We start from the raw sequence: 26,606 nt of genomic DNA on the forward strand, positions 1-26,606 counted from the left end.
TTTGTATGATCTGGAGTTGCTCAGTTGTCAGGTCTAGTTCCAGCAACACTATGTGCCCAAAGAATCAGCTGAACTGCCTGAACATCCTGAAAGACCAGGTTATTCCATCAATATATTTCTTCTTCCCTGATGACACTGGCATATTCCAAGATGACCAGATGCCAGGATTCATCAGGATCACATTGTGAAAGAGTGGTTCGGGGACCATGAGACATCATTTTCACACATGGATTGGACACCAAGTTCAGATATTAACCCCATTGTGAATCTTTGGGATGAGCTGGAGAAGGCTTTGCACAGTGGTCACACTCTCTCATCATCAATACACAGCGAATACACAGTTAAGGCGCTCCATATTAGAACGTTTTGTGGCAGCTTTTTAGGGGGGTTGGCAGTGTATTTAATAAATAATGAAGTTCTACCATTACTAATTGACTAATTGTGCATAACTTCATAATGCCGCCCAAGACTTCCTGTTTTGATCCAGCACGCCAAAATAAAAGCACACAGCTCGTCTCATTGATTAGTTCAGCAGGTACTTGCAACATTACAAGAATATAATTAAATACACACATTTTAAGTGTTTTGTCTGTTAATAGTTAGGTAGAAAGAAAGTTGAACTAATGAACTGCTGAACTAATGAATAAGATGGTGCTTTTATTTTGGTGTGCTGTAACGAAACAGGAAGTCACTTCTTGGGCGGCGTTGTTATGATTTGAAGTCATGCACAGAGTCAATTACACTACAATTATTGACACAAATTTTGTGTAACTGTAAGTGGTAGTAGCACCACTTGTATTATGTCATACCATCCACTTCGACCAAGTGCATTTTCCCCAGTTCAGCTTTACCCAAATCTAAAATAGGCCAGAGTAACGCTTCATTTGAAGGCTAAGACCTGCAAAACCCATTTCCATCCCATTTTTAAGCGTTTTTGTCGTTTTGTCGTTGTTGTAGTAGTACCTGCATGTTGAAAACTTCATCAGAGCTTTCCGATTGCCCTGTGATGTTGCTGACTTCATTGGAGGCCTGAGACGACAGTGACGACGAGGAGTAGCGGTTCACAGCTGGGTAACTGAGGGGACTGTAGAAAAATGGACAAAAGACCAGTAGTAAGAATAGATAATGATGGTTAATGATCATTTGCAAAGGTAGATTTTACTCACCAAAAATCATTTTGAGCAGCAGCAAAGCAATTGGGACAGAAAACACAAAGAAACAAATTTCAAAAGGGGGGAGTGAAACCAAATTGAGGCAGCATTCATAGCACAAACATTTCACAAAAATGCCTGCAACCTTATTGTCTGTCACCAAACAACGCACAAAACAAAAAGAGAATTCAGAGACGAGGAGAAGTAAAATGTCAGTGGGAGATTGAGGGTATGCAGTGGCTTGTATCTCTCCGTGGAGCACTGCCCCCTGGGATCGGGCTGTGGAAGAAATGCGCAGGTACACACTGAACCAAGGTCAACGGCCACGGCACACGCACACACACAAATACCACCCAAACAAGAGCATCGCCATTTACGCCTCTATGAGTAACAGAGAAAGAAAGGAGGGAAGCTTGTCGGGCTCTTGATGGAGGAAAAAAAAAGGAAAGGTGAAACATGAAGAGATAAGGACAGAGATCTTAACAGGACGCTGGTGAAAGAAAGTTACATAATGTGAAAACAGAGAAAAAGCTGAAATATTGTGAAGACTTAAAGCAGAACAAAGTAACTCATGCCCCTAGAGGACATAAGCGCCACTGCAGGTGTTGTAGCATGTTATGGTTTTTACTCATTAATTGTCCGTGAGAGTGAATACTACGCTGACAGAAAAGACAAAGGGAGAGAGGGATATTGTACATGCAATTACACAATCAAGATAAAAAAATTTCACTCAAACTTGGCTGTAAATACTGTTTAAGTGGCGCTAGCCCACAGTTAGCTTTGCCCGTTAGCCTGATGGCTTCTTCTATGTGATTCCATTAGTGTGTATTTGTGACTCCGACCCGGAGGCAGGAAAGCTGCAATTGTAGTTTTGTGGCCAGAGACACAAGGGGGAGATGAAAGACCCCCCAGTCTACCCATCAACACTTGTATTACCCCTAGAGGGACTGCGAAAGGTAAACAAGTTACTTAGCACTGCTTTAAAACCACACAAAACCACACAAAAACACACATCACTAAACATTAATGGCAATCAAAGCTACAGTAGGTTTATGAAATATTCATACAGTGCTATTTATTCTTATGTTATTATGCTGAAGTGTGGTACAGATTATGTTTAAACTGAAACAAATCCACACTTTAACATTTTTCTTAGATTCCCCACTGTAAAAATAAAGCATTTTCTCTCTTTAGCGGAGCACGTTTGGTATTGCTAGCAACAGTATCATCCAAAATGTTTGGACAGTGTGCCTTTAAACTGAAACTGAAAAATGACACCGCTTTAAACAGGTTGCTCACCTCCGCCTGGCGACTCCCCTGCCTCCGTCGGGGCTAATGATGCTGGGCACAGAGTTCCGGCAGGTCCGGGGGCTGCCGTTGGTAAAGTGCACCGGACTGGCACGGACATACGCCGGGAACTCCTAGGACGGGACAAGAGCAAGTGCACATGAATACATGGAGGTTGGTGTCAGTTGTGGCAGAATTTTGGGAGGAATTTTGAAAGGTTACTAAGGAAAGATGTGCAGTACAGAGAACAAATTTAAACCTTTTGGAAGATTGATTTATTGATATGTTTTATTGCAATACTACAACTTCTACCAACCTCAGTTTATCGTATTTACTTAATTTGTCATTAATAATCCAGCAGGTCAATTGAGGTAAAAGGAAGCACAAAAATGCATAATGTAATTAAAGCAAAGGTTTTCGGGGAAATGTATGAAAAGTCGGCACAATATCCACGGTTGAGTTTGTGTCTAAAAGCAAATTGGGTTTGTTTAATGAGGCGCGTCTCTCCTCACAGTGAACTGAAGAGGTCACTGCTGTTGTCAAATGCAGGGTGTGTTCCCATAAAACACAGTTAATGGCTCAAGCAAAACAATATTATACTTTCTAATGCACAATACATTACCTGTAATAAACCTTCCATCACAGAGTGCCTCGTAAACTTGTCAGCGATGGAAGGTGATGAATATGCATGAGCAGTTGGAAGAACAAACAAAGTAGAGAGTGCAGGTACCTGAATGCCCAGGCTGGATTTCATCAGGTGGAACTGGTCCACCAGCTTCTTGTGCAGAGGTCGCATGTCCTGAGGTACAAACTTCTCGTGCACAGCCAGGCCGTACTCCAAAATATGAGCCTGAAGGGAGTAGAGGATCACACTCACATTTTTGAAGGCTTTGACCTTTTTCTAAAGCACTTGTCTTTTTTTAAATGTAATAATTGTTTTACACATATTCATGATAAATACGACAAAACTGACCTTTGCTAATTACTGCTTTGTAGATAGTTCTGTTTTTTTAATTGTATTTTGTTCACTATACAGTATGCCACTGATTACGTAGATGTTTATAGTAACTCTTTGGCTTTAATTATTATTAAACAATTGGACAAGACAACCTAGGAGAACATAGTAAATACCTGCTACTATGTTATGCCAGCAGCTTATCATGTTATCATAGTTGGTTTGGGATAATAAATCAGCACGTATTGGCTGCACTCTCTACAGCGGGATCCATTGCAGTAATTAATTATGTCTTGTCTACTGAGAGTACTTTGCTATTGTTAGAGCTCATATACAAGTCAAGATGATGTAGTGTGTATTTTTTTACTTTTTATTTTTCATATTTATTTGACCTTTATTTAATCAAAAAGTGCCACCGTGATTCAGATCCTTTATTTGCAAAGCCCAAGAAGGAACCTACGAATGCAGGGGGAAAATGCCAGCACGCAAGATTGTTAACCCCCGTGCTTGAAAACTATTTTTTTTTTTACATCCTAAAACACAGCGAAGTCAAACCAATGGCATTCGAGTGCAGACCTGTTCAAACATGAGCTCCCTCAGTCTTCCGATCTTGTCTCCGTCTTCTGGGTGGTTCAGAATGTAGTCCTTCACAAAAAAGGCCTGCGCAGGGACAAAACACACCACATCTGTTACTCTCACACCGGGAGAGAGCGCAGCCCTGCACAGGTGTTTAGATCCCCACCGGGCCCATGCACAGAACGAGGACAAACGCGATTTACTGTTTGAAAATGTCAATGGGCAAACTGGAAGCAAAATAACATACAACATTACCTCAATTGACCGAGTAATTAAACCTGAGTTGACGTGTCCTCACAGAAACAGCGATGCTAAATGATCACTTGTGCTTGAGATTAAGAACACACATGCACATCAACGTACAGATTAAGCCACCAAACTAAATAGACAAAATTAGCCATCTGCTCCAAATCTTGAACAGCAGGAAGCTCATAAAACCAAAGAACGATAAAGGTGGGGTTCACGAATTTATCAGCATAGCTCTTTTTTCCCAGTGACACACCAGACCGTCTCCAAAGATGCAGAGAAAAAAATGACTGACAGCTACATTGGACTCCCACCAACAAGCTGTACAAGCCAATAGTGAACGCTGAATGTGCACATTGATCGCACCCTTAAAAGTGTAACTCACAATAACATTTCATGTAAGATGCATATTAATAAACAAGTCAGCAAAGTGCATTAATGTAAATATGTCCGGATTAAAACGATACTGTCTGTTGCTAGCTATCAATTTTCTGAAGCAGGAAGGAATATTGAACATCCACCTGGACGACATATACAGTGGGAAGAAAAAGTGTGTACACCATTTGGAACTTCTCACATTTCAGCCTAAATTGGTCACTAAATGTGGCCTGAGAGTGAATAAACAGTGTCTGCTTAAACTACCCACCCAAACATTTTCATTTTATCATATTTTTATTGGCCATAACATGTAAACATTCACACGAGAGTGAATAAGTAAGTACACCGCCTGAATCTCATTGAACTGCAGCAGTTTTGTAAAGACGAATGGTCCAAGATTCATCCTGATCGTTGTGAGCGCAACTACAGAAAAGCAGTGCTGTAAAAGAAGGATCAGCCAGCTATATAATACAGGGTTTCACTTACTGACAAAATATTCACCTTTGGTTTGCAAAAGAGCACTTGAATGCACCACAGCACTAATGGAAAACATATTCTGTGCACTGAATAACCCAAAGTTGAATAGTTTGGGCGGAACACACAACGTCATGTGTGGAGGAAAAATGGAACAGCACATCAACATCAAAACCCTATTCTCACAGTGAAGTATTTTGCAGGAGAATCATGGAGTGGGGCTGTTTTGTTGCCTCAAGGCCTGGACAACGTGCTATCATCAATAGAAAAATGAATTCATAAGTTTATCAAGATATTTTGCAGAAAGACCTGAGACATTCACAACAGCGTGGAATAAGTAAGTGAACCCCTGCATTAAATAGCTGCTGATCCCTCTTTTGCAGCAAAAACTGCTTAACAAAACTGCTGCAGTTCAGTGAGACTGAAGGGTGTACATACTTATTCCTCCCTGTCCTGTGAATGTTTACATGTTATGGCCAAAAAAATATGACAAAATGTAAATGTTTGGGTGGTATTAGTTCAAGCAGACACTGTTTATTCGTTCCTGTGATTTTGATGAAGATCAGACGTCATTTAGTGCCCAATTTAGCCAGAAATGTGAGAAATTCCAAACGGTATACTTACTTTTTCTTCCCACTGTAAATACGGTACACAGTCATATATAAATAGGTTTAGGGAGTGTACAGATCAGCATATATAAATAATATATCAGAAAAAAACTATGCACCAATGACTTAGCAATGTAAAAGTATTGTCACACTATTGTTAAGTTTTGTGAGTCAGACTGCAACTGTCTGGGACTAAACTGTACTATGAGCACAAGACTAGACGTACTTCAAACATGATTTAGCCTGTGAAACAAATATTTGAAATCTAGGTTGGGACATAACGGGGTAGTACATTAAAAAGATAACAGTTAAAGTTATCTTTCATTTCTCCCGTCATAATATATCTCAGGAAAAACTAGCAGATATAATCAATACCAATCTACCAATCTGTCAATGACGGAAAAATTCATGCAGCGCAAAAACGAAAGCGGAGCTCGCTGTGGAGTGGCTCAGTTAATCACTAGAAAAGTCCAATTACAGTTGAACGGAGAGGGGAGGAAGATAAATCAGACTGCATCCTCCTCAAGGGGTCCAGCTCGAGCTAAAGCGATAAATTTGAATATTAATAATCACAATTTCTCATACGTTTCTAAAAGAGCAAAGTGCCACTGCTGTCAATTGCCATTATGTGGGGAAATTAATAGATTTATGATTCCGAGGGTACTACAAAACCTGATAATAAATGTTTGTATATTGTGAGATGTAGTGCCTCGAATTGCACTAAACATTCTCACCAAGCACTAATAATGCACTACTATAATAAGCAATATACATGACTACTTTGCTACTCAAACTGGTCACAGATGACACGAGACGTAAAGATTATTTCCACATTATCATTTTAACATGTTAAACTTGCAAGTACTGTGCAAATCTTAATAGCAACTTCACAGAGCGCGAAAGAACTTCATAAAACCATGAAATATATACAATACGAAACTGAAACTCACTTATTTAGAACATGCTTGTCAAGGTCTAAGCAGGAGTTAAGGGTTTGCACAGCACTACATACCAACCGGTGCGCTTGAGATTCGCTAACTGTGAACCTTCCAAATTTCAACTGCGATTAACTTTGCAAAATTGAGGAGGTATAGAAGGAAGGAGAAGGATTAAACCTACTGTGCATGGAGTAAAACATATGCCAGAGACACTTAAAGCAGTACTAAGTAACTTTTGCCCCTAGAGGCCATAAGCGCAACTGCAGGTGTCGTAGCAAGTTACGATTTTTTAACATATTTATTGTCTTGGAGAGTAGACACTACGCTGACAGGAAAGGCGAAGGGAGAGAGGGATATTGTACATCCAATTATACAATGGAAATATTTTTTTAGCCCGCAGTTAGCATGTTAGCTTCTTCTTCGTGATTCCATTAGTGTGTATTGCTTGCTCCGGTCCGGTGGCAGTCAAGTTGCAAACATGGTTTTCTGGCCAGAGACACCGGGGGAGATAAAAGACCCTCCAATCATCCCATAAACACTTGTATTACCCCGCCAGGGACTGCGAAAAGGATTTATTAGGGTAAACATGTAACTTAGTACTGCTTTAATGGCTCCATGAAGAATCTTACAGACCTTAATAGCTACGTCACAGAGTCACCCACCAATACCGGGAGCATTAACGCTTGAAGAAAGACTGAAATATTGCCCCGATGAACTCGCTTCACATGCATTTTAGAATCACATGCATTTTAGAATCACATGCATTTTGGAACATGTTTGTGAAGGTCTTAGCAGCAGAAGACGATTAGCTGTTTTGGGATTTAATGCAACTTCAAATTGATTGCAATAAATCTTTAAGAATGAACAGGGATATATCCTCACGCATGAGATCCCCCAGGTAAAGCACAACCACAAAGACTTACATTCACACACACGCACACGCACACGCACACACACACACACACGCTGAAAGAACACACACACACACACACACGCTGAAAGCAAGAGGCCCTCACACGCATAAAAATACCACACACTCGCTCCCCGGTGGAACATGGCGGTTGCTATGCGACAGAGAGCGCAAGGCACTGAGTCCAGTCACTGCTGAATGTACAACCGTTCTCTCCAGTACATTTTAGATCTTCTCTTTGAATTATACGACTATTCTGAAGGGTCATTTTGATATACTTGAAAAGTAAAGAAATATGATTTCCCCTTACTGAGATGCGTAATCAAAATTTTCAACAGCACATTTTTTACATACACTACAGTATATGTCATCAACTGCCACGTGCCTCCTCCACACTGCACTTTGGGGAAACCAGCTGCTGAGCCCCTCCCATCTCATTCATTTGGTCATTATACACATCTATACCTCTTTTACACTTCCTTTCACCCACATTTTTGAACTGACCCTCTTAATCCCTGCTTTCATCCACCACTTCACCCCCATCCGTGTCATTTGTATATCACACATCCATCTAATCGGGCACTTCCTCCTCCTTCTCGACGCACTGGAGTGCCCTGAGTCATTCCCGCAGTCTTTCATGCACTCACCCATCTATCTATCTATCCATCCATCCATCCATCCATCCGCTCCAACGCAAATGGGCCTGCCTGTCCATACATCTCCCGGACTCGAACCACCTTCATGGATCGTTAGGAAATCTATATGTCATCTCTCTTCTCCGACTCAGTCTGTAAAACTCTCCAACCTTGTCCTCCGTCTATCCAGGCGTACCTCTTGGTATCGGGCCAGCCCTCCATTGACAGCAGCATCGATGACCCCATTGAGGCACATAGTGAGCGGGTTGATGTTCTGCATCTGCCGGTTCTGACACTGCGTGATCAACGTCCGCAACTGCAGGTTCTTGTTCTCGATCACCTCGATCGCGTTCTCCAGCGGGCTCACCTCCACCTGCGCGACACAGCAGGTCACAGTGACAAGAAAACAAACTGTACGAGTCTGTCATACTTTTTAACAAAATGTCTTGAGCCGACTGGTGTGAGGTATACAAATGAAAGCGACTTGGATATGAGCCAATGCACTGTAATATTTGATGTCACTAAAGCAAGTAATACATCAAGACATGCTGATGCAATATTCCTAGAAAATAAACTCCGACTTAGTAGGCCTTGCTATTTTAGGTTTGTATTAAAGTCGACAAATCATGCATAATTGAGGCTTAAGAATATGCATGTGGGTATCCCTGCATTGGCATTTTACGTTCTCTAAACTGACATGTGTATGCAAAGAAAAACTGCAAGCCTGAGACACCGGGACCAGGGCTGTTTAGGAGCTTGCCTGGAGCTCCCTCTGCAGGTAGCAGTGTGAATGTAAAAACAAGCTTTCAGTGTTGTTAGCAATGCCATGGGGCGCAGAACTGTTCAGTGCGGGCTTCATAAATGTAGAGCAGGCTTCAGCAGTAGAAGAAGAAACAACCAAAGTGAACAGGATTACTCAAAACTGTGTGAATAAAGTTAAATACTAGTCCTTATGTTATGTTTTTGAAATGCCAAACTAACCAGATTGTCTCATTCGCTCTTCACAAATACATAAAAACAAAACAATTAAAAAAACAAAAAACATTTGATTTCCTGATTCCAAAGGTCATGAAACATGCCCAATGGCCTTTACCTCAGGACCTCGGTGAGTGCAATCGATCAATGCATTTGGGTCGATACAGAGTAGCGGTTAACAGAATTCATCCTTCAAAATGCAACTCAACGCGGCAAAGATCACGACTATTTTGAGAGCAGGTCTCACGTACCACCTCCCTCTTCTCCACTTCAAACCAGCGCGAGATGCCCGGAAGACTTTGGACCAGTGTCAGTGTAGTCCGCTCCACCCACAGGCTCTGCAGTGAGACATGAGAAAACACAGTCAGAACAAGAAACAAGGGATGGGGGGGTCAGCTCATTGTACACAAGCCTCAGTCATATTGTAGCTTTTATGTTTCACAATTATGATCAAAAACATGCTGACTATATCTTCTACAGGAAAAAGAAAAAAAAAAACACTTTAATCTGCAGGTCAAATAATGTTATGCGTTATATCTCAAGCCATCACTCATGTTCTAGGACTAATACTATCAGCGCACTTGTCAATATGCCAACAAAGCCCAAGGTCAGACTGACAGCACATAAAGAAACCAACTCAATGCATCCCATCACTCTAAACTTTTTGAAAAGGCAACCGAGAAGTAAAGGCTCTTGTTGTCGGTATGTCAGTACAAGAATGTATGTAGTTTTGAATTTCAATCAGCAAAGAGCAAGAAATTAGAAAATGAATCTTCTTTTTTTTTCTTTCCTCCGCTGAAATCCTATATAAACCCACCACTTGAAGATGATTTAACCTCTTAACCCCCACCTGAATCGAGCACGTTTTCTCCGGTTTGGCGTTACCAAAATCTAAGCGCCGAATACGAGGATGAAAAGCAACAATAACACAATAAACAACCGAGGACAATTGGCCAGTCCTGTCGCATTCTGAAAAAAAATAATAAAAAATGGACGGCACAATGCTGCAGCGCCTGTCAGATCAATCCCAGGGATCACTCAGCCCAAACAAACAGGAAGCACAGGATGGCACATGCGGCAGCAAGAGGAGAGGACCTGGTGATTTTAAGTGTAAAATCAGCTGCAAAGTCTAGTGGGCAAAACAGAAACATGCAGGGAGTCGTCAGAGGACCAGGACAATAGAAATTGAAAATCGAGATAAATCAATATGGGGAAAATAATCGTGATTTTTTATTTTTTGTGCAAAATCGGCCAGCCCAGACATAAACGCGGCGATAATACGACAATAACATTACGATCCATTTTTTTTCTTTGACATTTATTTATCCAGGATAAAAGTCATTGAGTTTAAAAATCTCTTTAAGAGTTTTGGAGATTTTGCATTCAAATGAGATGTTCCACTGGCTTATAGGCTGTAATCTCTGCCGTCGAGAAGCTTTAAAATTTGGGTGATGCTGAACATTTTAGAAAGGCGCTTGGTTAAGGTGGCAGGTAAGATGTAACACAGTAAAGCGCATGGAGCATGTATGGCCATGGAAAATAGAAGACATCAGGGAAAAATGCCTAATTTAACAGAGTTATGACCAAGCCTACGATGTCACCTTCAGCCTGATATATTGAGGGAGCAGGTACAAGTGAGGGGATTTTTGAATTATTTAAGCCTGGTTTAAAATTAGGGTCTTGCTCAAGGACACTCTCGCACAGCAGACGGGTGCGGACACAGTTTATTGATCCTGTCTCCAGTAGATGAAGAAGGGGCTTCCGGCGAACTACACAAACTAAAGTGCCCTCTATTGATTACCTTCTTTCTAAGGCCAAGAAAAAAACCCTCTAAAATAATTTCTTGGAGGTTGAGCTAATAATAATACAATGAAAATAAATACAACAAAAACTTCTGTAGATATACTGTGCTGGCACCAGGCCTTGACATGACCTCTTCAGATTAACGACTTTGTATTTCTATCTGACAGAATTTTATTATGAAACTAGCAGTCTAAGAAAGGCCCAGTCTGCCAACAGTTCCCTGGGACAGATAACAGGCATCTCTGTGCGGTGTCTATTTTACCTTGAACTCGTTCTCTTTGTCTTTGGTGCCCTTGTGGAAAGGCCGGTCGTATCTGAACCGCCAGATGTGATTGAACTTGTAGAAGCTTTTGATGTTGTCAGGCACACCGTCTCTCTGCAGCACGTCCTGGCTCTCCGGGATGGGAGTCACTGCATAGATCTGCAGGTCTGGAGGAGCTGGGGTTAAGGAGCCAGCAGCACAATTTAACACTGATATACAAGATGTCAATCTGTAAATGCTGTAGTCCATAGTCCGAGCAAGTTAAAATTAAATGCCGTTCATGGATGTTGCTGCAATTTAATCTGATTAAGAGAGGCTTAAAATATATGCATTAATAGCAGCTATAACAGTAACAAAAGCCAATAGATACAGACGGCATCTCGTCATAGAAGGGGGCGTGGCCTTGCCAAGGGGGAAAATAGAATCTTTTGAGAAACACAATTTTTCACTCTTTTTAGACATTTTCTGGTGGAATATTAACTTATTTATCACATACAAATAAAGTAAAATCAGTGTAGAGTGTAAAAGTGTAAATCGGGTCAATATGGATATTTTCTCACAGCAGATTGTTCTGTAGAAGTGAAAAAAAGGCAGTTCTAGCAAACCATTAGCATTAGCCTGATGCTAACATGTCGCATTATGTTAGCATTTTCCGTTATTTATGTATTTATGGGCTGTTGAACCACTTTGCTCCTCTTCATGTCTTTGTATCTTTATTTAATAGAAATCTATATTCATAATTCAGCGTTTGTTAAAGTAGTTTTTGAATAATTAGAAAAAGCTTACATTTTTTCAAAGCTGTTTTCCCCCTTAACTGTTTTCAAACATGACCATATATAGGCAATTCCAGAGATGCCGTCTGTATCTATCGACATAGTAGATTTTCCATAGAATCCTTGTGCAAGTGTGGCCTCAGCACTCTACCACCTATGGATAGGTTTCGGTCATATACCGTATTTTCTGGACAATAAGTCAACACTTTTTTCATAGTTTGGCTGGGGGTGCGACTTATACTCAGGTGCGACTTATATAGCAAAATATATGCAGTAATCCCACAATGTTTGTTACTTTCACACTGACAGCCGCTAAAGGCCGCTCTAGGCTTGAGTACCAGTGTCTGCTACAAATGAAGCACTTACTTACTTACTTACTGTAACACTGAAAATGTAAAACACTGTAAAGTTTCGAGTGAGCAAGAAACTTGTGAGGGACTGGCGAAAAGCAGAGGTTACTCGCAATGAAAAAAACAAAAAAAACTTAACGCAGGCTCAAAGCTAGATGGCCACAGCTGTAGAGGAACGAGTGCTTGAACAACGTGATGCCGGGAGAGGCCTGTCAACGGTGCAGATACGCCTCCATGCCCAGGTTGTTGCCAAGGCTTGTGCGACTTAAATATGTTTTTCCTTCTATGTTATGCATTTTTTGGATGGTGCGACTTATAGTCCGGAAAATATGGTAACTTTTATCTGTTTTTGAGTGCCATATTGAGGAATTTTCACCTTTAAAATCTTTGGCATCTTAATTGCTATAAGGATGGATAGCTTCAATGTCAATATAGACTTTACTCTTAAATAACACTGTAAAAATCTCCCTGTGTATGTGAAATGTTTAGAACAGTGCAACACCCGGGAACCCAACTCAAGTTCTTTAACCAGGATGTTGGTCAGGAGGCCCTTTTGGAGGGAAAAAAAAACGCAACAGAATTTTAATGGACCTACAGAATGTTGTGACCCGAAAGAACATGGGAACACACTATGGAGGAAGGACAAGGACACACAGAGGTTGTGCACTCAGTGGCCAGTAAACCGCTCCCACGGCAGTAGCAGAGTGAAGCACACACTAATGATTAAAAGTCAGTCTATTTATCTACCGTCATGCATTTTGCCAAGCCCGTGAGCTTTAAATTTGGTGTCACAATGTCAGTCTGCTGCCTGCTTTGACCTAATTTTTGACACGACTAAAAACGCAAGCAATTTCATCACCATGCCCTGTTGCTTACCTCAGAAAACCACAATGAATCAACTAAAATGCTTGAATGCGGTTCTGTCATTGTGTCTCTGCCTTACATTTAAAAGCAGAGACTTCCGCGGAGGAGGACGCAGGAAGTGACTCAATGTTTTCCCCACACTGCTCGAATATAACACTATAGACGAGGCTGTATCAGGACAACTGAGAGACATGAGGCAACACAGGTAATCAACATTTTATGCAGGAGTTCTTTTGACAGGATTTAAGGGCAGCCGAGCAATTTAAAAGGATTCAAATTAATTACCATTTCTGTCAGAATTATAAAGCAGAGTGATTATTTATTCACGATCCTCGTCTCGTGTAGAAGAAAAGAAGATGAAAACGCAGGTAAGCGGACTTAACGCGTGAATAAAGAGCCGGTTTAACCAGACTGCCCTCATGAGCTAATTTGAACTCCTTCCTAGACTCCTACAATAAATCAATTTAACAGTATTGTCTTTTCGTTGAAGCTTTTGCCTTCCTGCAGTGATGTGCATATTGATTTAGAAAGTGTGCAAGAGTGTACATATTTCTAATTTAAAATAAAAGTACAAGCATATAATGTGCTGGTTAAAGTGCTGTGGATGCCAAGATTAACCGATTTTACCATTACCGTGGTTATAAAAGCTTTATCGTACGAATTTTAGAGCCCAAGCTAAATCGTCTCACGAGTTATTTGTGGGAACTCGTCATTAGTGTTGAATCTGCTCCAAAACACACAAAGTCAACGGCAGGTTCAATCGTCTAATGTGCAAATCTTATCCATTTTCATAACTGCCAAAGGAAGAGTCCCAAAAGATAATGGGGACATGAGCTGTGTGAGCACATGGAAAGAAATAGAAAACATCCACATAAATTTGCTTCCTTTAGGTATAGCTATACTGCCTATTTATTATTTTACTTTTTATTATATTATTTTGCTTTGTTTATTAAAGGAACTATACAGAGTTTAAAGATTAAGTATTTTCCTCCCCCTACATGTTCCAACAATCTCCTAATGTGTAGAATGAGCTCAGACCTGTTCACCACAACTGCCTCTAAAATCCTGCACTCACAAACTCACAAAGATGTTAATTCGGGTCCGAAGTGCCGTCATGCACAAGCTTAATATAGAAGGTACAGTTACACATATGACCTGTGGTGGCAGTAGTGAGTATAAAATGGCCATCATGCATCTACCCCCTTTAAATGACAAAAGCATAAATATAAAAATAACAAAGCTGAATCTTCAATAGGTTTTTGATTAAAACAACCCTTAAACAAATATGAAAATGTAATTTTTTCCTTTAGTAGTTTCTTCCTTAATTTTGTGAATAATTGCAAAATCGCAATATTTTTCCTCACAATAATCGTGACTTGAAGATTTAGAATCGTGACTTCCCTAATTACTAGTTAACTAGTTACTAGCTCAAGAGACTTATTCATCTTAAACTTAAGGTATGTTACTTTCTTAAAGAGACTAGATGCAAATTGGTCATTTTACACTCACTACTGCCACCTCAGGTCTTAGGTGTAACTGCAGTCTCTATATTAAGCTCGTGCAAGACGGCATTCGGACCCAAAGTAACAACGTTTTGAGTGACAGTGCAGGATTTTAGAAGCAGTTGTGGTGAACAGGTCTGAGCTCATTCTACATGTAGGGGGAGGAAAACACTTAGTTTTAACATTTTTAAACTCTGTATAGTCCCTTTAAGTTTCAATTTTATGTAAAAGTTGCAATATACAACGATTTGTTTGTATGGGAATCTTTTGCCATATAAAGATGGGAATAATGAAAACCAAAGCGTTTAAACTTCCACACACTACATATTTACTTTTTTTTGTTCTATATTATCACTCTCCTTACACACCTGCCGAAAGAGTATTAAATGCTACAAGAAGAACAAAAAAGATATGTTGTCTGTAGTAGCATTTCCCAGCTCAGCACCGTCAGGATCATTATATTGTTATGTGTAGAACGTTCACAAAGAAACCAGTGTGTTTACATGTCGGTCAAAGTCATTAAAATGCATGTAAAGCTTTGTACTCAGCCCACACATCTGACAGCGTAGGTGCAGCCTAGATCTCTGCAGCCTGAATGTGTTCATGCCAATAGTCGAGGATACACTGCGCCTCGGCCTGGTATATAGTCTGGTCCGGCTGGTTGACGTGCTGCATGGCGATGGCGTGGGGAAACTCGTTGAGCATCCGCTGCTGGAATGCCTCCAGCCGCTCGTAGTCATGGCCTCGGCACACAAACTCTTTATTCTGCAGAGGCAGGAGAGGGGGAACGCAGAGTGAGTTTGACATCTACTGGTCATATTCTGTAACTGCACTCAAGGGAAAAAGTCCAAGGACAGGGGCTGTTACATCATTTAATGGCATTAAGTAAGAGTAGCTGAATGTCACCTCCAACTTGTGGAGTTTTAAAAGGAAAGTTTAGACAGTGCGGAGTGTTTTTGTCTTTAAAGAAGATGAAACTTTCGGTGTTAAAGGACTGCACTGACGCAAGAGTTATGCCTTACCCTTAAAAAGAAAGGAAACTTCTTGCCATAGAAACCAACTCGGAAAAACTCCGGCTCAAGTCGCTGTTGGTCCATGATCTTATCATACAGAGATGCCTCCATCATCTAAATGTCACACAACATACGACATACATTATATTAGGTCCCATTGAAAAGACAATACAACTGTACATTTTTCATATCTTTAAATAATCATTGAGTTGCAAACAGTCACTTACCCTCATCTTACTCAAATTTCTGTAATCATAAAAGGACTCGTACTGGTCAGCCAGTTCTCTGCACAGGATGATCCCATTTTCCCAGCACTATGGAGAGTCAAGTATATTCATTATATAAGCATACCTGTAAAATAAAAACACTCATGCATCTACATTTACACAGAAACACTAACATTTCTGATCTCTCTTTGTTTTGTGACGCTGCTTTACTCCATTGATTCCACTGGGTGGCACTGGCGAGTCACCTACCCCTGAAGCATTTTGACGTCTTCATGCAGGTAGAGACCGTACAGACAGCCATCGTGCTAATTAAACAGAAACCTTCCCCTACACGTTGCACCCCTATTCCCAGAGCGTCAGCACGGGAAATGGCACCGCCTTGTGAATGTTCAGTCAAATTGGACCATGAGTAATGAGTGGAGGCTTTTAAACATTCAGATGTTGATGTTTTTTTTGTGAATGCCTAATTTATAAGGATCTCCTTAATTCTCCTACTGAAGAAGAGTGCTGTAATTAGAGCGCTAGTTAAGCAATCGTCTCAATAGAGAGAAAGAAAAGAGGCTAACTTATGTGGTCCCAGAGTGAAATCTTTAAAAGGTAATGGAAGTAGGATGTGCTACATCCATTACCAAATAACAAATTGATTAAAATAAAAAATCATACATATTCTACCTTCAAATAAAGGTTGTGTGATTAACGTGCATAGACTCTATATTAAAGCAGAACTAAGTAACTCATGCCTCTAGAGGCCATAAGCGCCACTGCAGGTGTCGTAGCATGTTACGTTTTTTTACTCATCAATTGTCTCCATCCATCCATCCATTTTTTTTTTCTTCCGCTTTATCCAATCACACAACGGATGTATTTTTTTCACTCAAACTTGGCTGTAAATACTGTTGAAGTGGCGCTAGCCCGCAGTTAGCTTTGCCCGTTAGCCGATTAGCTTCTTCGTGATTCTATTAGTGTGTATTGGTGGCTCCTACCCGGAGGCAGCGAAGTTGCAATTGTGGTTTTCTGGCCAGAGACACCAGGGGGAGATAAAAGACCCCCCAATCATCATCCCATTAACACTTGTATTACCCCCAGAGGGACTACGAAAAGGATTTATTAAGGTAAACAAGTTTCTTAGTACTGCTTTAAGGTGTAACGGCTAAAAACATCCACTGAGTTATGTAGGTCCTTGCCAACATATTGGAAATGTTGACATCAACTTGTAGAATGAACACAACCAATTATTGTGTGTGTGAGTGTTAATCAAAGTCTTACAAAAGTGAAGAGGCAACAACATTAAAAAAACGTTGAATGCTGCTCTGCGCTTCTAGCTTTAAGCTTTGTTTTCGACTTTGTACTGTTGCCAAAAACAAACTCTCTTGCTTAATGCATGCTTCTTCTGCCACTCAAACTCTGTCACTGTCCCACATAGAGCAGGCATAAAGGCGGAGGATATTGGGGAGTTGATATGGATCCTATTTTAATTGTCGCTGTCAGCCATTTATCTGATTAAACTGGGGAGGTGTTGACGCCTCCAGCCGCTGTCACAGCTCACGACGAGTATAAATTAAATCTCTGACAGGAATCAACATATTTCTGTAACTCTGCACAGGCACCACCTCAGATCCCCCACCTCCCTCAGTTACAAAGGCAATTTATTTCATGTTATTAATATCATGTGTGTGATTTCCCTTAGACAATTATATTACATTGAGCAATCAGATATAATACTCTACATACTGAGCACTACTCTGCTCTACCACAACTGTACAATTATTGCTACTTTGCTCTTATTGTTAATTTCGTATGCTTCTAATATTGCCATAGCAACCTTGATTCACTTCAGTATAGATAAACAGTAAACAATATAGGAATGCAGTATGTATTTGCACATACTACACAAACTGAGGCCATCTCCCTTATTGAAAGTTGTTTATGTTATTAGCCTTTATGCAGCCGGGGGGTACAGATGTTTAGTGTTGCGGGTCACCTTTCCCCGGTCGAAGTTCTGGACAATCGTGAGATGCAAAAACTCCTTCCTCTGCCACTCGCTCTGCATGGGATAGTTCAGGAACTCTCTGAGCGGCCTGTCCGACCACTCCAACAGCTCATCGTACAGCAGCAGAGTGTAAGATGCCTCTGAAATAAAAATGATAAATGTTCGAGCATATGAAAACTTAACGTGGCATATTATGACTGCCTAAGAATATTGCTGGAAAGACCTCGATGAGAGAGCGCCAGCCATTTACTTGTTTCTGCTGGCATCAGAACTTAATGTACAGATTTATTTGTCGGCTCAACAACTGTGACTGTGATTATGAGCTTGACCAAGATCAAAGTCTAAACTTTTATTTGTTGTTCATGTGTTTTGTTTGTTTGTGTGTTTGTTTTTTAACTTAACCTTGTGTCTGCAATAAAAGCATGATGAATAACAAAAACATTCTTTAAATGTGGCGGATGTAATAAGTAAGGGATAATTCACTTTTTAATCAGTTTTACCTGAAAGTGGTTCCAGCTCAGTTGTTTATCGTTACTATGGAAACAGATGCAGTGGATGATGCCAGGCTGTACATTATCACTTTTTAATGGACACCTTCCAGCCAATCAGCATCGAGTATTCACCCAGACCATGATATAATAATTAATCACAGTCTAGTTTCAGTCTGCATAAAGTTTACGAAATCCTTCATCGATTTGTAAACCAAAAAGTGTAGCAAATATTGGTTTTTCATATTACCAGGAACAAGAACCAGACTTGTTCCTCAGATGTTGAATTTGCATAATCTGAGGACACACACAAAGATAAAAATCCCCAAATTTCAGGGATTCAGGTTTTTTTTTTAGTAAGGGAAAATATTATAGAGGCAAAAACTATGAGGAAGTATATTGACAAAATGCTTGTTTGATGTTTTGGAAATAAAGTTTTAGAGTTAAGAAGGTTTTTCTTCTCCTCAGAGGCATATATAGGAAGAATCTAGACTAGGCCTTATATACAGTTTAGTCGGTGAGTGCGCTTCAATGAAAAACAATAGTTGGTGAAGATTTGCTGGGACAAAAGCAAAATAAGCTGAGACAAAGCAATATACCTGTGTAATTTTGTGCTTTCAAGTGCAGGTCGTAGAGTTTGTGGATGTAGCGGATGTACATTTCCTCCTTATTCAACTCGGTTTTGTAGAAGTTCTGAAAAAGCCGAGGAAGTACAAATTCAGTTGATAGAGATGATATTAAAAAAAAGTCAACAGAAATATGACAAAAACTAAAAAAAAAAACAGTTACACAAGGAGTGAAACAGATGACCGTCTGCCAGCTTGTCATGACCTAACATTATAGTCTGATAAACCAGGTGCTACTCCAGATGGTTTTATTGTTATGCAAGCTACGGACGGGAAACAGACGCTTTATCATCTGCCAAACTTTCCGCTACAATGCTCATGGATCTATGAATTAACATGTGCCTCAAAAAGACACTGTTTTACTGTCAATTTAAAAATGAATGTCTATTAAGAGAATCAGATTTTTGCCCATTTTTGTGTGTGTTTTATTTTCTGATACAGTGTGATGCTTACAGATACTAGCAATGTTTCAATCCATTCAGTTAAAGGGACTATACAGAGTTAAAAAATGTAGTGTATTACATTTTTTTCCTCCCCCTACATGTTCCAGCCATGTCCAAATGTGTAGAATGAGCTCAGACCTGTTCACCACAACTGCCTCTAAAATCCTGCACTGTCACTCAGAAAGGTGTTAATTCATGCTGCAGTTACGCATAAGACCTGAGGTGGCAGTAGTGAGCATAAAATGACTAACTTGCATCTAGCCCCTTTAAATGTAACCAAAATACCATTTCATGAAATGCAGTGCAGTCATGATAGGTTTTTACAAAAGATAGTGAGTGTGATCCATGATATACCTAAACAAAGTATTTCTACGCATACAACATTTCTTACAGAGCTCAGACAAATTAGACAATGTGGATAATGCATCACTTTTGACTAGCGAAACACCGATCCAGCTTTTTTGCTACTGATACTGCGGTTTGAGTATCTGACGATATCCAATATTTGCCGATACCAGGAGACTTTCTTAAAAGTGTCTTTCTCTTAGTGAAAAACTGACTCTTTTCTCTTATATATATCATTATATCTAATGATAAACTGTTGGACATTTGACAAGGATCACTGGACTTTTTTACACTAAATATCCTTGGGTTTGTGCCAGGCTTTAGTCTCATCAATATAAACAACTTACATGAATTGATCTGATCATAACAAATATGTTAGATCAGTTATTTGTTAAACTAGAATACAAACACTTGACTTTAGCAGTGGTTATGTTATTTTATTAGGCTACTTTAGGTACTTCTGTTTTAGTTTCTGCCTTGATTAGCTTTTGTTAGCATTGCTCCTGCTAGCTTCAGCACACTTAGTTCTTCATTCAAAATGATATAAAACATGCCCATATTCTTAGGTGGTAAAGTTATGGTTTTAAGACGTTGAGAGCAAAATCTGGTATCGGTTCAGTATCGGATATTTGTAGCAGACACTCAATGTATTTTTCCCAGTATCGGCTCCAATATCTGATACCAGTATGGGATCGGTGCATCCCTACTTTTGACCAAAACAAAATAAAGGATTGTATTACTCACCAGCAGACTCACGGTACAGCCAATCTTTTTGCCATCCACTTCCCCCAGCTTCATACAATCCCTGAAACCAATTAAACATACTTGAATACGAAATACTTTTGTGAGTTTAGAACAGGTGTGTATTCTCAGGCAGTGGTTTCCTGCTTATTGTTCCTTTCATCTAATCCGTGTGTCGCCTATTTTCAATACATGCCTGTTCTGTCGCACACTTTGAATACCACAATAGTTAAACAATACTTAAGGTTCTAATTGTGCTCTACAAATAACCTCGCCTATTTTGACTGACCTGTAGTCCAGCAGCCTCTCCATCAGGCGAGTGACAGTAGCAATCAGAGAGATCCCGCTTTCCCGCCAGGTCTCTCTCTCAATCTTCTTCAACAGGCTGCGTTACAAATGGGCACAGACACGACAAGACAAAGCAGTGAAGATCCAAAACAAAAAAACAAAAACAAAAATCAGCAGTACCAGTTCTGTCAATGGGAAAAGAAAGGCAATGGGCCAAAGGAACAAAAGGAAGCAACACAGGATTTAAAAGCCAGTGTCACCTATGCTTTCTGTCCTGCCTGTTATTAACAATTATGGCATTGCAAACAAGTGATTCCCACACGGTTTTGTAGTGAAATAAAACAAACTAAAATCTTTGCTGAACAGAACAAATAGGGCAACCCCTGGACAAAGCCAGGACTAAATAAGCTCAAATCAGATGCAGCAAAACAATCACTCTACAAGTGATATCCAATCAGCTGTCAAAACAGAAAAATCTGATCCAGATAAACCTCTTACCCCCCACATGAACCAAGCACACTTTGTCCACTACGGCTTTAACCAAATCTAAAAGTTTCTGGAATACAGTGTAATGCCTCATTTGAAAGCTAAGGCCCACAAAACTGATCGTAACTTTTTTGTCACGTTGTCGATGCATTTTTGTTACACAATTGAAGTGCTTTTGTCGATTTTTTCATCACTTTTTGTCTTTTTTTTGTGGTAATTTTTGTCTAATTTTTGTCACATTTTACTTCTCTTCTTTGCCACTTTTGTAATTTTTTGTTTCATTTTTGTCACTTTTTTGTCTAATTTTGGTCACTTTTTACTTCTCTTGTCATTTGTCGTTTAATTTCTTTCAACTTTTTTGTATTTTTTTGTCTCATTTTTTGAAAGACGCTTTTAGCTTTGGGTAAAGCCAAACTGGAGAATATGTGCTTAGTTCAGGAGGGGTCATGAGGTTAACGTGAGTAAACCAAAAAATAAACACAATCATCTGTAAATGATCTACACTGGATGCAACTAAACTATTAACATTGTAATTATAACAGAATAATCTGCATTAAACAGGGCTTAACCAAGACAAGAAACAGTGAACATCCAGGATAATATCACGACTTAAAAACGGCCATGATGAAAGCAGATATTTCTTCAAAAATGTAAAAATGTAAGAAAAACATATACTATCCCTAACTAAACGTGTAGTTGAACAGCTAATTTTTAATTTGTATCTAATTTAAATCACCGGGTGAGACGTGTCACACATTAAGAACCACTATCTGCAGAGCCATCAGCTTGAAGATCAAAACCTTTGTTATTATTGCAAGTTTAGTTTTCTTGGATCCATTTACTTCCACAAAGATGACACTGAGAGAGCAGAGAGGAGGGTGTCTTACCTAGGGTACGGACCAAACAGAGGAATTCTACTCCAGGCGGGAAGCATAGGCGGAATAAATTAATACGATTAATACCAGTACACACTCACACACACGAGGGGTTAGTGGAGTTAGTCGGAGGAAAGTAAACAAAGAAGCTAAACTGAGAAGTACAAACTTATAATAAATCAGAAATGTATTTAAATCAACCAAAATATAGCAATGTGTTTACTTTTGGGGATAAATCATTTGTAAAGGATGATTAGCAAAAGTGGTATTTAATTGCAGAGAGTCACAGGGGACACTCAGAATACTTCATTGTACAACATGAACACTATTACATCTATTACAAAGACATAGATGCATGTTTTTATGGAAAGGGCATTGACATTACGTATGCTCAAACTTACTGATACTTCGAGGTAATGTCATGGGTGAACAAATGTGGAAGGAATGACAAATCCTTCTCGAAATAAGACGGTGACCATTTGTGATATACTAAATGAAGTGTTTAGATTTTGAGGTAAACGCACGTACACACCCACACAACCAAACACGTTCACTAATGCATGCAGAAGCACAAAATGGAAACAGGATGGACAAGAGAACTACCCACAGTGGTGTGAGGGGGAGGGGGGGGATGCTCTGAGATGACCTACCTTCAGATATACAACAGCACAATGTCATATTACAATGATATATACAGTATCTATCCTTGCCCGCTGTGCAGACGAATCACGCTGTTGTATCACACTCACATGCTGTTGAAGAGCTCCCGGTAGGTCTCGTCTCCTTTGCCCTCGGACATGAGGTTGTCCAGCTTGTCGATCAGCTTGGACTCCACCTGCGGGCCAAATAAAACGTTTTAACAACACACAATATTGATAAAGAACAGGGGCACCACAGCACAGATGGAGAGGCGAGAGAGTCAGCGAACATTAGGCCTTGTCAGTCAGTGGGCTTTTAAGTGACGTCGGACCATTTTTGATCTGAATTCCCCTGAAGGAAGTTGTCAGATTTTTATATTAAATACATGTGACATGGAAAAAATAAAATAAATCTGAAAATACCTAACGTTCTACTGCCACTACACTGCCTGACCCCCCAAAAAGTAGAAGTGGATTGTTTACCTAGCGGTCCTGTCAGTCGGAGACGTCAAAGATATTTACTTATTTGGACTCTTGATAACAGGGCGCCTGCTTATTGGATGGGCTGCCCTGGCTTATCAGAAAGCCAGAAAGTTGACAGGTTGCAATTTTGCCCCGCTGCTGTCGCTTGAAATGAACAAACACTTTGGAGCAGGGAGTGACCGAGTGATGGAATTACACTGGAAAGTAACGCACTACACACAGTGATGGACTGTTGTATTCAACCTGGCAGCTCGCTGTGGACACGGACAATAGGAGGATTATATCTTGGGAGGAAAAGGGATGAACTGTGAAGGGAGCTACCTGCCCTGGAGAACTGAACTCATGCTGAGGCCAAAAAAAAAGGCAAAATAATTATAAATTGATGAACTAATACTGGAATTATTATTTTCCTCCTGAGAGATTGAAGCAGCTGGGCCTCTTATCCCCACTCAAGGTCCAGTCACGGAGCTAAACCAGATACGGACTGAGGCTTTTGCGACTGAACATTCACTCTTAACATTCATTTCAAGGACTATGCAAATAACTGCAACACACATCCCCTCCCTAACCACGCCCCAATCCCTCTGCGTCTTCGTCAATGCCCGGTGGCTGCTCTGCTTTATGCCCACGACACTAGAGGGCGCCATTGCTCCGCTATTGAAAAGCATTGGACTTTAGAAATAACTTTAACGCCTGGTTTCTTTTTTTTAAACACTAGACTAGGCTAGATATTCCTCCTGTGATAACGCTGGGTTAGTCACAATTAAAGAAACCAGGCTGGTTTTCGTAAGTTGAATTTTAGAAATCTCATACTTAATGAGGGTCGCACTGTTAGCATTGGAGCAGCGCGAGCTACACGTCACGCAAGGGCCGAGTCTACAGTGAAGATCCCGCCCGTATGCCCTTTTTAGGCACATGCTTCGTCAGAGCTGGGGAGGAGGAGTCTGTAAATCTGCCATGATTTCCCCCTCTAACGTGGTCATTATGGTAAACGGGGAGGAGTGAGCAGAAGCTGTCCATATACAGTCTACGGCAGGGGTAAGTTTGTGTCATGGAGGGCCGATTTTCTTCAATGCCAAAACACCAAGGGCCGAAACTCAGTCTTGTAGGCCAAAGTAAGGCACCTTTTTTTCTACAAATACAAGTTTTGCACATAATATATGACCTAATCAGGTGTTTTGCTGGGAAATGTGAAAATATTGACAGTATTTTCCACATTTTGGAGTCCTTTTCACATATTTGGTCTCTGATTTATGAATAAATGTTTCTTCAAAATTCTCTTGGGGGCCAGAGGTTTTATGCTGGAGGGCCGAATTTGGCCCCCGGGCCTGACGTTGCCTACCCCTGGTCTATGGTCTGCGTTCACAAACGTTTTTTCAACCCCCCCCAACCCCGCCCTCCAGTCAACAGGCGGGCCTACCCAAGAAAAAATTTACCTGATGGAAACATTTTATTTTACACTACCCTTGATACATTGTACCTAGTTAAATTTAGTAACTTGCACCTAATGGGTTAGATACACAATGGAATAATGTGTATTTGTAGTTTGTAGGTACATAATGTAATAAGACTTAACTCTAACCCTAACCTTAAGTCTTAACCCTAATGGTCTTATGTCTTATTACATTATGTACCTGCAAAGTACTAATACACATTATTCCATTGTGCATGTAGCTCATAGGTACAAGTTATTACAGATTGTTACAGAGCACATTACATTGTACTAAATTTAGTTAGGTTCAATGCATCAAGGTAGTGTAACATAAAGTGATACCTAAATGAACATGCCTTGCCTTGCCCTGATGGGCCCATTCTTAAAGGCACATGGACCTGACAAACTGCAGCAACGCCTGATGGTTAAATCCTGGTGGCCTTTATAGTGAGACGCCACCTCCTTCTTAATTGGAAAGCAACAAATGCCCCGTCCAATGCACTTTGGATCACGGATGACGGATGTCATGTCCTTTCTAAAACTGGAACAAAATAAGATATTCTAAACAAGGTAATCAGGTCAAATTTAGTGGCAGCCATTTATTTTTCCAGGCTAATTCCAACACACACTCTTTTTATGTTTTTCTTTCCTCTCACTTGTTCTTCTTCATTTTTTGCATTATTTTTTGTATTTTGTATTTTATGGGAAAGTATTATACTAGTGCAATACATAGTGAGTTCATTATATTACGTTAAATTAGTTTTTTTGTTGTCTGTTGCACAGACATTTCCTTTTATATTGGATTTGTTTTTTTTTTAAGTTGGATACAAATATGTTTGCTATTGTTATCCAAGTGACTTCACTGCTTTTTTTTGTATGCATACCAATATACCAAAGATATGAAACAGAAATCCAGGTGGCAACTTTTTTCTTGTCAGGGAGTGTACAGTATTACGACCACTACGACTGCGACCGAAACCATATTCATAATAATTGAGTTGTAAACATTTGTACATTTCTTCTTGCGTATTTAGCATGTTTGTTCGAGCCACACTATGAATGAAGTTGCTCTTAATGATCCGCTAGACACAGGCTGTTTTTTTCTTTTTTTACTTAATTTAAATGTTATGCAGTTGACGAGCGGGTGATGGCAGCAAAGTTACAAGTCAGGATGCAAGCCCGCTCACAGTGCAGATAATTATGTTTTTTTATGTGTGTGTACTTCAATATTGGCAAAAAAACAATCTAAATTCTAACCTTATAAACATCAACGAAGGCCTTCCTATTAAACTTGTAATGGCCACGGACCTGTTTAAAATTGCCGCTGCGTCTCTGCTCCCAGTCCATCATGTCGTGGAAGATGGGGATCATGACATTTCGCAGGTCGGGCTGAGGCACCAGAGTCACCTCCAGGAACGGACCAATCATCGCTGGGATGAAGTTCAGCTTGTGCTCACCTGAGGGAGAACCACAGGTCAGTCTGCATTAGAAGCCTGCAGGGTTTGTGCTCCAGGCAGTTCCAACAAAGAGAGGAAGAGAGAAAGAGAATATTTTTTTAAAGGTAATCTGTGGATTTTACTAAAATGAATATTGGAGGGAAAGGTTTTGACAAAGAGCACCCCCAAATGCACTTTTTAAAAATCAAATATTGCAATTTTCATCAAATAAATTAGAACAGGCCCAGGGTTGGCTTTTATTCAGTATTGCTGTACAAAGTTTGTTTTTCTAAAATAAACTCAAATAAACACAAATAAAACTCAAAATGTGGTTCACGTTAAAAGACACTCAACCTCACGTGAATAAAAAGTGTTAATGAAATCTTATTTGTATGTAAAAAAACAAAG

The 26,606-nt window shown here is 40.0% G+C and overlaps 1 protein-coding gene across 6 annotated transcripts in view; it reads right to left on the reverse strand.

The window, feature by feature from the left end:
- dock4b (dedicator of cytokinesis 4b) overlaps positions 1-26,606 on the reverse strand; it is a 163,642-nt gene that overhangs the window by 17,982 nt on the left and 119,054 nt on the right. For 4 of the 6 annotated variants that reach the window (XM_079552360.1, XM_079552365.1, XM_079552361.1 and 1 more), the window contains exons 31-47: positions 26,071-26,219; positions 22,959-23,044; positions 22,222-22,248; positions 20,850-20,945; positions 20,564-20,624; positions 19,005-19,098; positions 17,909-18,057; positions 15,928-16,014; positions 15,710-15,814; positions 15,311-15,452; positions 11,199-11,365; positions 9,385-9,471; positions 8,355-8,531; positions 3,970-4,053; positions 3,169-3,288; positions 2,451-2,572; positions 964-1,075 (exon numbers count right to left, since the gene is read on the reverse strand). In XM_079552360.1, the coding sequence (XP_079408486.1) occupies positions 964-1,075; positions 2,451-2,572; positions 3,169-3,288; positions 3,970-4,053; positions 8,355-8,531; positions 9,385-9,471; positions 11,199-11,365; positions 15,311-15,452; positions 15,710-15,814; positions 15,928-16,014; positions 17,909-18,057; positions 19,005-19,098; positions 20,564-20,624; positions 20,850-20,945; positions 22,222-22,248; positions 22,959-23,044; positions 26,071-26,219 (1,865 nt within the window). The remainder of the gene's footprint in view (positions 1-963; positions 1,076-2,450; positions 2,573-3,168; positions 3,289-3,969; positions 4,054-8,354; positions 8,532-9,384; positions 9,472-11,198; positions 11,366-15,310; positions 15,453-15,709; positions 15,815-15,927; positions 16,015-17,908; positions 18,058-19,004; positions 19,099-20,563; positions 20,625-20,849; positions 20,946-22,221; positions 22,249-22,958; positions 23,045-26,070; positions 26,220-26,606) is intronic. The other 2 variants (XM_079552363.1, XM_079552362.1) reach the window with 1 other exon arrangement.

Source organism: Gobius niger (assembly GCF_951799975.1).
Source record: "Gobius niger genome assembly, chromosome: 2".
Classification (NCBI taxonomy): domain Eukaryota; kingdom Metazoa; phylum Chordata; class Actinopteri; order Gobiiformes; family Gobiidae; genus Gobius; species Gobius niger.